At 40.0% G+C, this 15,926-nt stretch overlaps 1 protein-coding gene across 1 annotated transcript in view; it reads right to left on the reverse strand.

Moving 5' to 3' along the window:
- Positions 1-2,611: 2,611 nt before the first annotated feature.
- The window catches only part of LOC120063199 (pre-B-cell leukemia transcription factor 3-like), a 75,916-nt gene continuing 62,601 nt past the window's right edge, over positions 2,612-15,926 (reverse strand). The window contains exons 6-8 of the mRNA XM_039013416.1: positions 9,126-9,291; positions 6,762-6,851; positions 2,612-4,365 (exon numbers count right to left, since the gene is read on the reverse strand). Coding sequence (XP_038869344.1) covers positions 6,805-6,851; positions 9,126-9,291 — 213 coding nt within the window. The 3' untranslated portion in view covers positions 2,612-4,365; positions 6,762-6,804. The remainder of the gene's footprint in view (positions 4,366-6,761; positions 6,852-9,125; positions 9,292-15,926) is intronic.

Genomic DNA, 15,926 nt, shown 5'->3' on the forward strand with positions numbered 1-15,926 from the left:
CCCTTGACTTTTTACACATTTTGTTACATCACACCCTTATTCTAAAATGGATAAAAACATTTCTCTCATCAATCTATACACAATACCCCACAATGACAAAGCAAAAAAAGTTTTTTAGGCGTATTTGTAAATGTATAAAAACAAACATTTTAATATCACATTTGCATTAGTATTCAGACCCTTTACTCAGTATTTTGTTGACGCCCCTTTGGCAGCGATAATAGTATTGAGTCTTCTTGGGTATGACGCTACAAGCTTGGCACACCTGTATTGGGGGAGTTTTTCCCATTCTTCTCAGCAGATCCTTTCAAGCTCTATCAGGTTGGATGGGGAGCGTTGCTGCACAGCTATTTTCAGGTCTCTCCAGAGATGTTCGATCGGGTTCTCGCTGGGCCACTTAAGGACATTCAGAGACTTGTCCCAAAGTCACCCTTGCGTTGTCTTGACTGTGGAAGGTGAACCTTCGCCCCAGTCTCTGGAGCAGGTTTTCATCAAGGATCTCTCTGTACTTTGCTCCGTTCATCTTTCCCTCGATCCTGACTTGTCTGCCAGTCCCTGCCACTGAAAAACATCCCCACAGCATGATGCTGCCACCACCATGCTTCACAGTAGGGATGGTATTGGCCTGGTAATGAGTGGTGCCTGGTTTCCTCCAGGCGTGACGCTTGGCATTCAGTTCAATCTTGTTTTTTTTATCAGACCAGAGAATCTTGTTTCTTATGGTCTAAGAGTCTTTAGGTGCCTCTTGGCAAACTCCAAGCGGGCTGTCATTTGCCTATTACTGAGAAATTGGTGGAGTGCGGCAGAGATGATTGTCCTTCTCTCCAGAGGAACTCTGGAGCTCTGTCAGAGTGACCATCGGGTTCTTGGTCACCTTCATGACCAAGGCCCTTCTCCCACGATTGCTAGGAAGAGTCTTCATGGTTACAAACTTCTTCCATTTAAGAACGAAGGAGGCCACTGTGTTCTTGGGGACCTTCAATGCTGCAGAAATGTTTTGGTACCCTTCGCCAGATCTGTGCCTCGACACAATGCTGTCTCGGAGCTCTACGGACAATTCCTTTGACCTCATGGCTTGGGTTTTGCTCTGACATGCACTGTCAACTGTTGGACCTTATGTAGACAGGTGTTTGCCTTTCCAAATCATGTCCAATCAATTGAATTTACCACAGGTGGACTCCAACCAAGATGTAGACACATCTCAAGGACGATCAATGGAAACAGGATGCACCTGAACTTTATTTCGAGTCTCATAGCAAAGAGTGTAATACTTATGTAAACAAGGTATTTCTGTTTTTTATTTTGCCCTTACATAGCTGCATGTTTCCCTTTTCAGTCGCAGTAAATGCACAGTTCCTTTCCAAGGAGTACGCTACGAAAATGGGAATAAATGGATGTCAATTTCCATTTTAATTTGGTAACCAATGACCCATTGAGACAGCCTTTCTACCACAGACAGACAGAATAACTGGAATTAGAACAGCCTGACATTTCAGTTAATTGCACCAAGCATGTCACCTTCGCAATAACCTCCAAACCAGGTTCAATTAAGTCTTCACCTTCCAGCCACAGTTTCAAATGAGAGCAAAGACCACTTAAACAGTGCTATGAAACAGGAGAGGCATGATAGTTTGTAGCAGTCTTTTGAGACAAGTTCCTATTGGAAAGTCACATTGGGTAATTATATTTTGTACACTGAGTTCTGTCTCTGATCAATTTATTTTTTCAATTAGACATATTTCCTCATCTTCACTCTAATCTTCATAATTGGCAAGCTCTTCAATACTCAGCTCTTCGCATCTAAATGCATTTCCATGCAGACATCCATGAGAAGCTTACTTCACTGTCCAATGGTTTTTACATGTTGTCTGTTTAGGATAATCCAGGATTTGGATTAATTACAAATCTGCAAACATCCCAATTAATTTAGTTGCATTTGTCAGAGGACTCAGGCAACAAATATAACTATTAATATAATCTCGTCAGATGACAGTCTAGCACGTCATTTTTGTAGGCAAGTCAGTTAAGAACAAATTCTTACTTACAATAAGAATTTTAAACCCTAACCCGGACGACGCTGGGACAATTGTGTGCCGCCCTATTGGACTCCCAATCACGGCCGGATGTGATACCGCCTGGAATCGAACCAGGGTCTGTAGTGACACCTCTAGCACTGAGATGAGGTGCCTTAGACCACTGCACCACTTGGGAGCCCATGTAATGGCATCTTGCAAGCTGTTCCTCTTATTTATATAAAAGCAAATGCCTGAAATGGGCCCTGAAGTCTTATAGCCTTGTCTGGCCCTGTGGATAAACCATGCTTTCTTTAAGGGTTGATAGTTTGATATTTAGCATGCCACAACAGAATCAATTACCTAGATTGGTCATACTTTATGCAATGACTGTAGGGGTCTTATGAGCCATATATAGATACGCTATTACTTTTGGCTTTACTAGTTTCTGTTATGCATTCTGATCATGACTGAATGTCAAAGTCAAATAAATGTAAATTATATTATATATATATATATATATGGCGAAAGATTGTTAGTGGTAATGTACAAATTAATAATAAGAACAGAAATTTCAATTTTTAAAGCAAAACGTTTATTCATGTTTGAAATTACACAGAACTACCACAAGGAAGACTTTTCAGTCCAGGGTGTAGTCGGGTTAGAAAGAAACACTAAACATTTTTAATACGTTAGAATCACTGCCACAAATCATTTTCCATGACTTTATCAGTTTCAGAATCACATACAATACAAAAAAGAGAAAGAAAGTTTGAACCCTGTCAAACAGAGCTTGAAATGTACAGTTCTGAAAACTGAAACCTCTATGTATTACAGTTTTTATAATGATTTTTTGTGTGAATTAGTAACAAGATGAGCAACATTCAAAATGTTCTTCAGTATTTACAACAGTTTTACTGTTTGGTGTTAATTTATGACCAACATTCTCCTAGCCCCTCCCTCAAAATCCACCAATTAACAATTTTGCACCTCTCCCTCTTATTTTTAAAAATGATTTAAAATTATTCTTAGTATTAATATTATTGTTAACATCATACATTTTCTTGTTTTTGTCTTTTTGAAGTTGCAATAAAGCAACATTATTTTCTTAAGATTAAAATATACATTAGATTACATGAACAAAAACAAAGAGTTTATTACAAGATGTAATCAAAACCACTAAATAAAAATGTTAAATAAAAAGACAAAAACTATGGTGGTGATATTGTTTAGAGGTAGTAAGTGAGCACTCTAAGCTATAGAAATGTTGAAAATCTATTGGTTTCTATGAGTTTGAATGAGGTAATAAAGCTGTGTATTGATTGGTGGGATGTATAAATACTCTTAAGCTATATTATATACAACATATTTTGTGTGACTGGTATCTTGTCACATGCCTAAAGGAAGTGCTATAACTGGTTGGATTTACTGTTAGACCCATGACTATTTCAACCAATAGCCCAAAATAACATATTTGAATATCACATGACTTTCACCTCACACAGAATGTTAACCTATATAAAGTTGTCATTTTCTATGCTTGAAGATTTTGTCCCAAAATACAGTGTTATCCCATTAGTCTTGTCAATGAAAGGACTGCATGTCAACGAAAGGACTGCATGTCAACCTGGTGGTTGTAAGGCAAAACTAATATTGAAAGCAACTCCTCCAAGCTGCCAGTGAGTTTACAACAATAGCATTTCTTATTTGCTGCACTCCTTGCGTTCAGTGATGGAACTGCTACTTTGTTAGTCAATATACAGTAGGTAAGATACCAAGGGAATTAGCTGATCTAAAACAAAACACAAATGATATGAAAAAGAGATATATTGCATTTTAAAACCAAAACATTTTAGAATGCATATGACAACACCAAATGCCATCCACTTAGGAATAAATTCAGCTTGGGGAACATCACTTCTTAAATCAATTGTTAATTGAAATGAATGTTGCGCAATAAACATCTGGGCCTTGTTTGATTGGTACATGTATGTGCTTACCCCTTCAAATGACAGACATAAAATAGAGAAATGGTGAAATATAATCATGAGACTGATGGAGTTTGAGCGAAGACTTCACTGAACTACCAAGAAAACATCAGGTGTCCATATTGTAGAACATCATTGTGAGGGGGGTTGAGGACTCTGGTAGATGTAGCAGACAATTAGTTCTGAAAAAAAGTTTTGTTTATCCTCTCTCGTTGGTCAGTCAGTGAAAGTTCCCGCTCTACAGCTTGGGGATCAGATGCATCGATAACAGATCAATTCGAGGTATCAGAGTGCACACTTCCAGGTCCTTCTGTCGGGGAGATTACAGAAGATGGAGTCATTGCATCGTGCCATCCCCCATTAGCCTAGGAAAGAAGCAGAAGAGAAGGGATCAAAATGAAATACTACAAATGAAAGAAGTCCATGTTAACAACATAATGCTTCGTAAGGAACCTATATTTGTAATCAAGACCAGTTATTAAATGTTTTCATGTGAGGGAGAATAAGATGACTCTGTACAATAAAATATATTTAGTAATACAGATAACCAAAATACAGGTAAAAGAGTCATTCTTATTGTGTAGAGTATGTTTGTGTACATATGCTCATTTACTAATTATTAAATAAAAATAGGTATCTCCTTTGATATACAGTAGTATGCAGTACAACTGGAAAGCCAATGGCCATTCTCTGCATTATACTAGCATCAGCCATAAGACTCCTAGAAACAAATGTGCCTTATGCCTCAGCCAATGGGCGCGATCCCTGAAATCAATGTCTAATCAGATTTCAGCAGTGGCAGACAGCTTGTCGCTACATATTCTTATGTCAGTCAGGAAGAAGGAAGGCTGGGGGTGGGTGAGGTGGGGAATGCTGAGTGGAAGTGACGGGGCAGGGCCTTTCCCAGAGAGCCAGTCTGAGCCATCCTGACTCCGCTTGGCTCGCGGCAGGGACTAGCCTTTGCTGGATCCCCTTCGTCACCATCAACAAAACAAAAGGTTAGCGTATGCTAATTAATCTATGATGCACTTCATTATCAAAACAATCCATCTGCATTACTGTACATTGGGGGCTCGAGCACTCGTGGTTCATTGGTGGAATTAGTATTTTGATGATTTAGATCGCCTGGAATAGGTCAATAAATAGCTTTATCTGGTCTGCTTTGTCACAATGTTGGTACTGCATTGAAATAAGAGTATTGCTGTATGAGAAGGCCTCTCCATCTCTTTAAATGAATTATCCAAAGCATGTTTTTGTTGTTGCCTGGATGTTTCTCCTCTTTTCACGTGCTATTATTGGATGTGTTGACTTGTCAGTAATGTTGTTTTTCAGAGTATGTTTGTGTGGTGATTAATTGAGCTCTGGCCTAAACAGTGAAGGAAAGTGAGAGAGTGAGAAACACTTCAGTTGAGCCTGCTAGAGGTTGACACTTCTTCTAAAGGTCTGCGGGCTAAAAGGTGTTCAACAAAACCAAAATGACACCAAACGCTTTCCGAGAACACTAATGACGGCCTGTGTTATCGTGTGTGTGCTTGCTTACATGGTACCCCCCCCCCCCCCCCCCCCCAAAAAAAAGATACTATACTTCCAAATATGTATCCCACTTTGTGAATGTCAAGTAATAGTCAAGTATGGAAAATAAAACATCTAAGCGGTTCATTGACAAAGGTTGGCAATGTCGAAAGTATTAGGTTCACCTCTTTGCAATACTGAAAATGTATAACTTTTATATGACTCTAGCAAAATTTACATATTAGCTCATGATATTAAAATGCCTCTCAATAACAATAGCTGTCATGTTGGGAAGCTTAAAATAACCAAGCCTTCACATCACTACTGTCCAAACCATGGCAACATGAAGACAACAAATGGTAATAGTTTCTCTCTGATATTGCAAAGGGAAATATGTCAGTAACCATTTCTCTCTCTCCCTCTGCCTCTATCCTTTCTCATCAAACAAATTCATCTTTACTCTGATGGCTTCAGATTATGCACTGTGTTACAAAAAAGCACCATATCAGCCCTCATCAACGAAGATGGGATTCACGTCTGGAAAAGGCTGCAGGCGATCTCACTTTCATATTTTATCACGGTGATAAGGATATGGCAAAGTCTCTGAAGCATTTCAAAACAGCTAAACTAAACATAGAATACAACTAAAAGCCTACTTATGTCATTTTGCTTTCAGTCACACAAGGTATTACAAGATGTTTATAAAATCAAAAACGGGGGGATTTTAAATCAAATGTATTTTTATTCTACCTGCACTATGATCTAGGTGTGTTTTATTAAACTCTGCTTTTATCCTCCTGCAATGAAAATGTGCCAACTTTTCTACAATCTCTAATCTCCAGTGTCATGTTTGCTCTATCCTTTAAGAAGCTCAATCACTTGCTGTGGCAGTGCTGAATGGAATTTCTCACTTCCCTGGCTCCCAGCTGCTACTATCTATTCTCCTGACATCCTAGATTTCCATTAAACCTTTTAAGTAACATTCAAAACTTTTTTCTAAGAAAAGTAAATGTATAACGGGTCAAGAAATAAAATCAATTAGTGCAATTCATTTGCCTAAGATGGCACTTTTATCAGACAGTTGGCAGCAATGCGGGGTGTTCTTTATCTGAGCTAAGACTACTACCATTATGTGTATAACGTTTACAGTAGAATGGATCCAGTTTGGACAAGGTCTGCTCAAGGTAATGAAAAATAACCACTGTCTCCAGAATGGTACCTACAGGAAGAGGAAACCGAGATCACTTACATTCAAGCCATTTGGGCTGTACATAGTGTTCCCCCCCAGAGCTTCACTGTATCCTGCCGTCTGACTGATAACATGGCGCAGGGTATCCACCTGTGGGGAGAGAGAGGGTGGGCATGGCTGTCAACTCACTGTGGCATGGGGGTTTACATGAACACACATGCTCAATGCCACATTTCAAAACATACAGGACTTACTCCATGTGGAAAGGGACTATGAGACACAGACAACACATTATGGTGGGTGTTTGCATTATCCAATGTATGTAGAGTATATCCACTGTCATCTAAATGTCTACTCTACCTATGGCTATGTGGAAAGTTATTGCGGAAAATGTCTAAATTCTAACATTGAGACATACCATTGGGAAAAGCACGGCCACACTACACACATAAAGTATTCAAACATACAACAATGTGTTTTGTAAACAAAACCATATGCACAAACAAATAGAGGGGAGGAATACATCCGAATGGACATAATGACGAGGACATGTTGGCTGTAACATATGGACAATACAGTTGTATTGTACGGACATGATTCATATGTTCTTTAAAGTGTTAAAGCCATAAGTCTCTAGTTCTAAGGGGTTCATCTGACATGCGTATGATTATGCTCCTCTATGTGTCTCTGAACCTGAAGAAATAACATAATGGATGACAACAACAATATGCAACACAACCAAAATGAGACAAAGACAGGAAAGGATACAAGAGAGGAATGTAGGGGACCATAAAACCCAACACCAACCCAAGAGCTCAAGTCAAAGCCAAATGCATTCACAAAATGGAAACTTCAATCGAGTCTGTTACAGAGATTAAATAAATCCATTTTCTGGAGGCTTTTATAAATAATTGTTGATAGCAATGGGGTGGGATATTTTTAGGTAGGCCAGAATATTCCATCCAAAGCGAATTAGAGTCAGTAAAAAAGAAAATGGAGCTCACAGTGTGGCTCACTTTTGCAGTGGAGACCTGACTGTGGGAATTTGAGCTGGCCCAATGTGGGCAGCATATCTTAGTTACTGTACTTCAGACTGCACTGTGGATGGCTCAGCACACAGGCAAAACTGGGACGGCTCTGTGCATTTGCACACAGGACCTGTCCCTGTTTTTGGCTCCTACCTGTGACTGCACATTGACTCCGACTTGTGCCCCTTGGTAAGAATCCCCATTCAGAGACTGCATGCTCAAGAACATGTCCCCAGAGTTTGGGAGGTTAAAAGAACCTAAAGAACCTGAAAAGGGAAGATGTAAGTAGCTGAATAACTATATAGAGGGCTACGAGGGAAGAGTACACACTAACTTAACACACACAAGCGCACAGAGAGACACAAACGCAGATACAATCTACTGTACATAGGAACACAACGCCCACTACTATACTCAGTTACTAGATTCCCAGAAAGTAAGCAACTACAAAAGGAAAGGACGGAAAGCAAGGAAATACAAGATAGAGGAGAGGATTATGGTCGTGTCAGAACTCTGAGAGGCTATACAGATTTTCCCCAAAAAGGAGGCAAAACAAACTGAATAAAAATCACATGACACAAACAGAGATTCAATATGTGGCTGGTGGCTTTAAGCTCCCAATTTGTTCCACATCCCTTAATCCTTATCTACTGTTAGTGGGGAAATATCATATACCAATGACAAGGACAGTAAGAAGCTTATGAAAAGAGCAGTACCAGTAAACATGTTGGTTAAAAGAGTGTTTTTGCTCTCTGCAGAGTCCAGCTGAAATTCTTCATCTTTCATCTGGAATCCTGGGTGCAAGAAAAAGGGGACCACTTCAAATAGCTATCGCTTACCAGATCACATCCCTTTGTCAGGTCAGCCAAGTCCAAAATCACAGTCATTCTCCTGGACTATATATACATTGTGTTGGATGTCTTTGTATTGTCATTTGTGAGTCCTATTCATTAATAATTGTGTGCATTGTTGTTGTTATTTCACATTGGTAACCTATACAGTCTACTCTAACTGCTCCCAGCTATTATTTTCAATCTCTCTTAGAATAAAATGCACTACCATACAGTGGAGCTACAGTTTGACAAATTAGAGGGGGGTTTGAGGAAAAGTCAAGGGAAAACAAAACCTCAGTGACATCATTTTGAATTGTCTTTTTGCCAGAAATACATCTGTTCTCGGTTCACAAACCAAGAACGCACTCTTTATGCATGAGTTTGCTTGTCTTATTTGGCATCGACTGTCTCAAAGACAGGAGACTCTGTGATCCCCAGGCTGGGAGCAGTGCCTGTCACTCCTGTCTGTGTGAATGGTGCGTGACTGGGGGTGAGGCATGGGGGGCTGGGGGCTGAGGGCTGGGGGTGGATGGCAGAGTTAGGGCCTGCACAGGGGTGCCTACCGGAGTTGGGTGTGGTAGGGGAGTTGGTCTGGCTGTTCTGCACTGCGGCGGCCACTGCATGCGCTGCTGTTACTGCAGTCTTAGCAGCGTACAGGTTAGCTTCTTCCTGGAACTTGCCTATGTTCTTCTTGTACCGGATTCTCTTGTTGCCGAACCAGTTGGATACCTGGGGGAGAGAGCAGAGGGAGAGCCGAGGTGTCAGACGTCAAGCAGCCAAGGCACTGTGCACTGAGCAGTGTGATTGTTTCAAGACGTTTGGGTCCATCAAGTACCCAATTCCCAGCCCCTGCAGTAATGTCCACTGGGTATGCAGGCTAATTAAGCAATAATCAGGAATCACTTGTGCGTTTTCATAAAAGTGAGCATGACATGGTCTCTGTTTGTCTCTTGACAAAACCAACACACCAGGGGTTGCTCGTCTCCCACAACACAAACTGAAAAGTTCTCCTGACTGTATTACATTGCCAGGCCTATTGCTAAGGAAACAAGTTCCGCCATTACACTCAAAGAAATGTATAGACTTGTTTGCTTCTGCCTTGGTAGTAGAACTTGCTTGTGTTTTTAACAGATACACAGTTTAATATTAATGAAGGATATTGTGTACTACACCAGTGCAGAGCATCAAACCCATGGCTGGCCACTGCACATTCTGTCAGCCGGGCTGCATAACACAGGACACAGGCATTGTGGCGCTATGGTGAGGTCAAAGAGTAACAGGGAGACCTAAAGTGCCTTCACAAACTATTTACACCCCTTGACTTTTCCCACATTTTGTTGTGTTACAGCCTGAATTTTAAATGGATTAAATTGAGATTGTGTCACTGGCCTACACACAATCCCCCATAATGTCAAAGTGGTATTATGTTTTCAGAAATGTTTGCAAATTAATAAAAAATGAAAAGATGAAATAGGTTGAATACTTATTGACTCAAGACATTTGTTATGGCAAGCCTCAAGTTCAGGTGTAAAAATGTGCTTAACAAGTCACATAATAAGTAGCAATAATAGTGGTTAACATGATTTTTGAACAACTACCTCATCTCTGTACAACACACATACCATTATTTGTAAGGTCCCTCAGTAGAGCAGTGAATTTTAAACACAGATTTAACCACAAAGACCAGGGAGGTTTTCCAATACCTCGCAAAAATCTGACTTTGAATATCCCTTTGAGCATGGTTAAGTTATTAATTACACTTCGGATGGTGCGTCATTACTTTCCTAACTCAGTTGCCGGAGAGGAAGGAAACCACTCGGGGATTTCACCAGGAGGTCAATGGTGACTTTAAAACAGTTACAGAGTTCAATGGCTGTGATAGGAAAAAACTGAGGATGGATCAACAACAATTGTAGTTACTCCACAATACTGACCTAAATGACAGAGTAAAAAGAAGGAAGCCTTTACCGAATGAAAACTATTCTAAAACATGCATCCTGTTTGCAATAAGGCACTAAAGTAAAACTGTAAAAAATGTGGCAAAGAAATTCAATTTATGTCCTGAATGCAAAGCATTATGTTTGGGGCAAATCCAACACAACACATCACTGAGTACCACTCCATATTTTCAAGCATGGTGGTGGCTGCATCATGTTATGGATATGTTTGTCATCGGCAAAGACTAGGGAGTTTCTTAGGATAAAAATAAATGGAATGGAGCTAAGCACAGGCAAAGTCTTAGAGGTAAACATGGTTCAGTCTGCTTTCCAACTGACACTGGGAGACCAATTCACCTTTCAGCAGGACAATAACCTAAAACGCAAAGCCAAATATACACTGGAGTTGCTTATCAAGATGACATTGAATGTTTCTGAGTGGCCTAGTTACAGTTTTGATTTAAATCGGCTTGAAAATCTATGGCAAGACTTGAAAATGGCTGTCTAGTAATTATCAACAACCAACTTGACAGAGCTTGAAGAAATAATAATGTGCAAATATTGTACAATCCAGGTGTGCAAAGCTCTTAGACTTACCCAGAAAGACTCACAGCTGTAAGCGCTGCCAAAGGTGATTCTAACATGTATTGACTCAGGGGTGTTAATACTTATGTAAATGAGATACAGTATGTCTGTATTTCATTTTCAGTAAATGAGCAAACATTTCTAAAAACATGTTTTCACTTTGTCATTATGCAGTATTATGTTGTAGATGGGTGAGACATAGTTATGAATTCAGGCTGTAACACAACAAAATGTGGAATAAGTCAAGGGGTTTATGAGGAACTGTTGCATCCATATGAAATACAATCTCAGGACAATATCTGCTGTGTCTCTTCAAATTGAAACCTGAAACCTCACTTTAACAATACTAGTAAATGCTAACATTAAAAACTGTATAGGGTTCAGCTTCTATATTTCTAAAGTGCAGTTTCTATATTTACATTTCTACATTTCAATATTTATATTATATCACTATGACTACTACTTCAGTATTACCGCACGGTGATAGAAATAAAACTGTCTCTCATAGTAGAAAGAAAGATTGACATTTTCTTTGCATGGGGTAAAAACCAGTGTGTGAATGCTGGCTCTGCAATAATAGTGGAATAATAATGAGATTAGGTTTGTGTTTTAATAGTCCTATAAATTAGAGTGGCCTGTCGCCGTGCTATGGCTCCCCTCTCAGCTCCTACAGCCTGCTGCCGGACCAGCCAAAGAGCATCTGCCCCTAATGAAGCTTTATTTAATTTCCACCCCTGCGCTTACATTTTAATATCTCCAGCAGCCCGCCAATACTGCAGCAAGCGCAAACTGACTGGATTTGCATGACATCAGATCGTTTCTATCCTGCATGTCTCTGTGCTTCTAAATCTTTAATATCTAGGCAATTAAAATTAATGACCATTCAGGCGAAGCCACTGTTGGCATGGTTTCCTTGACATCAATTGTTTGATGGGTTTACCTAGAGGTTAAACTAACAAGCAAGGTTTAATTGGATGCAATGAAAGCCCTAGCCATCATCCTTTTTACTTAACCTGCTTACAGTGGTTTTTAAGGGCAGACAGGATGCAGGCAGTCTCACCCTTTGAGCCAGATCCCCAACAGCATTGCAGACCATAGAAAACCTCTCTCTGAGTGGTATCATTACTGGGATATTACTGTATATATTTAACAGGAAACAAAAACACATTACCCTGCTTTGAGAAATCACTTTAAGGCAAATGCAATGACATTGTTATGTTTTAGTAAATGCAGAACTAAATTAAGTATACAATTATCATTATTACAGTTAATTAAAAAAAATGCATATAATAACAGTGATGATTCTGCGGTATAGTACTTGGGCTAACATTTAAGAGAGAAAAAACAAAGCATAGGTAAAAACAAGCATCCAGCCATCTCTCTAAAGCCTCTGGCCTGTTTCATCTAATAGTAAAGGCCAAACTGAGCTGCCTGTCTGTGTGTGCTTCTGGGTAATGGCTGGAGCTGCCTTTAATCCATCCTTTATGAAAACACATGGTGGACCAAGGCTGATGCCGTATACCCGTCTGCTTCAATGGCATCTATGGGCCTCACAGCGCATCATAAAGAAGTCACTTATCAGCAGCGCTGTGTTAACACAAGGGCCACAACATAATGAAAACTACCTAGCCCACCACAGCCAGACACTTTATGCAGCCCATCTACATGGCATTATAGTGCATAATAAACACAATGATAATGACACTGAGCTTGGATTAGCAATATATGAGAGGCCTTTGAACATTTTTATACCGGTAATGATCATCATTGTGACTATCACTGGTTTTGGTTATGCTATAGAAACAGTAGTTCTGTCAGAGATATTTGCTTCTGATTCTTGATAATAATTCACTATCTGGTATTCAACAGTGTTACATGAATGCTTGAAATAGAAAAGTATTGCAATCAATTCATCAAAAACAGAATTGCTTTGACAGGATGTATAATGGTGAAATGGTATTTAATATATCAGTATATCAGTTTGTGATGACCTGGTCAGTATTATTCTATTATTCAGGACAAGCTGTTATGACTGTATTTAACCACGGTTTGGTGTTGTTAGATTGCACAGCCTCAGCAGTGTTAGCATCACCTAGCCTGGGTACTAAGGGGCCACTTCCTCTGGTCTACACACATTTTTCTCCTGCCCACTGAACTCTGGCTTTGGTGATTCACAGGTTGCGCTAAACATTGTGTAAATGCAGGCACTGTAAGGTAAGGACCAAAACCCAATCCACAGAACTAATTCCCTTTTATCTTGTGGCAGACCGTGCATTCAATTGACTTCCCTATGTTAGTGGGAGCCAGGTTGAAAGACTGAATTACCTGACCTCAGCAGCTGCATCAAAGGGAGCGATTGTATAATGGCCATGCAGACTCCTCGCAAGAACATGACACCGGGTTTGTTCTCAGCGACCCACTAGAGAGGGCATGTAACAGTAGTTAATAATCCACTAACATTTCTGTCCCATTCCGGGTCAATACACGGCTCTTGTCATCGAAAGAGAATAGATGATCTTTCCCAGATCTCAATACAACTGGATTTATAAGGACTTCTTAGAGAACTCCTTAATGAAGCCTCACACTTGGGTCTTAATTATACAGACAAAGGTGGTTTCAGTGGCCGTGCTGCTACTAATATTATCAATAATAGAACAGAGAACATTAATACTTAACACATTAACCCAAGGCATCCCTCGCGCCCTCGCCTAAATTTATAACGACCTGAAATATTGATAAGTGTCGCTCAATTGAAGAGTGTGGGCTCTGAACTGGGCAACCACAGATTGCGGTGCTGAGTCGGCCATGTGTTCTGAGCTCTCTCGTTTGTCCGTCTGGAGGGCTGCCTGTCCCTGTTCGTGCCCTGGGAGCAGAGTGACCCCTCACAGCAGCACTGTCTGGAGAAGATATCAATTATGGCCCCAGACACATCCATAAACCAAGACACAAACCACTGCCGTCCAATCACATGCTTTCATTTAGGAGCCCAGTGTCACACATGCAAACTGACAGAGTGAAATAATACGACTGCATCCTGCATTTAGAGGGCCATTGCCTCATGAAGTGAGGTCAACTTTTAAACAACACCATTAGCTCCTTTCGCGTCACTGATGGTCGCTACAAACAAGCACATTTGGCCTCGGATGGTATAATCCGAGGATATGCTGTTTACTTCACCAGTAAATAAGTCATCCATGCCTTTTATTGGATGAGAAGTCCAATTCATGCTTGTAAGTGTTGGTGCACATGTTTTACAGATCTAAGTTAGGTTACTTTTTTTCAAAATGATGTTCATGCAATGAAACTCACACTCCGTTCCTTCTAGTCAGAGAAGAATATAGGCATTGTATAATGTCCACCCAAACCTACTTAATCAATCCATAAATCAAAGCAGTACATTCCACCTAGACATCTGTGATAACCTTCAGGCTGATATTTAATGCTTATTGATTCACATAGTTCTACTACAGTCATTGAAGTTCACCATTCAATTTGAGGTTATTTGGAAATACCCAAACACTCATTCTCTGGAGTAACTTTCCTGACTTCACCAGGCTCTCCTCTTATGCTTGAGTATTTTAGGATGACAAACTCAAAGAGGACTTGGCGTAGTCGAACTCAAAAGTAGTCAGCAGGAGTGTCTGCAGTGGCCTAGGCTTGTCAAGGAGAACCCTGCTAATGGGGCTTGAGATGAGTTCAAGTGAATTTGTAAAAGACCTCTTATTTCTGCATAGACTGATTTGTCCTCCTGGGAACTCCTACAGTGTCCTGTTTAGTGAAGCACTCAGAACAAAGAATCGTTCCACTTGTGAGGGTCAATGTCCACTCCTTCAACTAACATGAAGCACACAGGTAGAAAGCAGAACATTAGACACACGCTGCATGTTTTAAAACCAAGAAGGACATAACTAACAAATGATCTACAACTAACAAAAAATGCATACAGTATAGAAAACAAATGATTTGTGTTATAGAAATAACAAAAAAGTGAAATGATATGACATGAGACATCAAAACAGACACAGTGTGGTGACATGGGTGTTATCTTGAAATGGTATTTAACAATCATAAAAAATGATTAAAAGTGAGCTGAAAATACAAATGGAAATGTTGTATGATCCCTAGTCTTTGCATATGATTTGCTCACACACTGATGTGTGAGATTCAACAGCAAAATAACACGTTCTATGTATCACAGTGGAACTTGCTTGGTGCCAAACCTACAGTAAAGCTGTAAGCATGGTACGCCTACATTAAAATAGCATCGGATACATTTTTTTATGCCAGGATATCAGTCCATTTGTGTGAGGGAGGGGAGCTGTGTGCAGTGGTAGACTGTGAAGGTGCACATACAGAAACCAAGAAAATATACAAAGAATGAAAACAACAACAGTGGATCAGGAGAAGTCATGACATACCTGTGATACTGTGATGGTGCTTCCCACCCCCTGAAGGCAAAAAAGAATGGGCTTTTACAGTATCTGACTGCATGACTACACTCAATATACCCTTCCACACCCCCTCCCCACAGACAAGAGAGAACATTGCAAATCAGTGCTTCTTGTATAGGTTATTCTCAAATTGGAACAACCATGGATTAACATCTGAACTAGAATACAAAAATCAAAATGGTTCAAGTTGTAACAATAGTAGCAGAACAGAGTGCAGGAAGATAACAATACTAAATTGGTTTGGGTGTGGGGGCTGGGTGTGAGAGATTATATTGCCTTCAGGTTAACCCAATTATTAGGCTAAAGGTCAAGTGGGAAAGTCACATAAGTTGTCTGTAAAAACAAAATGTTTAGTGGGTGAAGCAGTGTCGTCTCCATGTACAAGCCACTG

The sequence above is a fragment of the Salvelinus namaycush genome, chromosome 18, assembly GCF_016432855.1.
Source record: "Salvelinus namaycush isolate Seneca chromosome 18, SaNama_1.0, whole genome shotgun sequence".
NCBI lineage: Eukaryota > Metazoa > Chordata > Actinopteri > Salmoniformes > Salmonidae > Salvelinus > Salvelinus namaycush.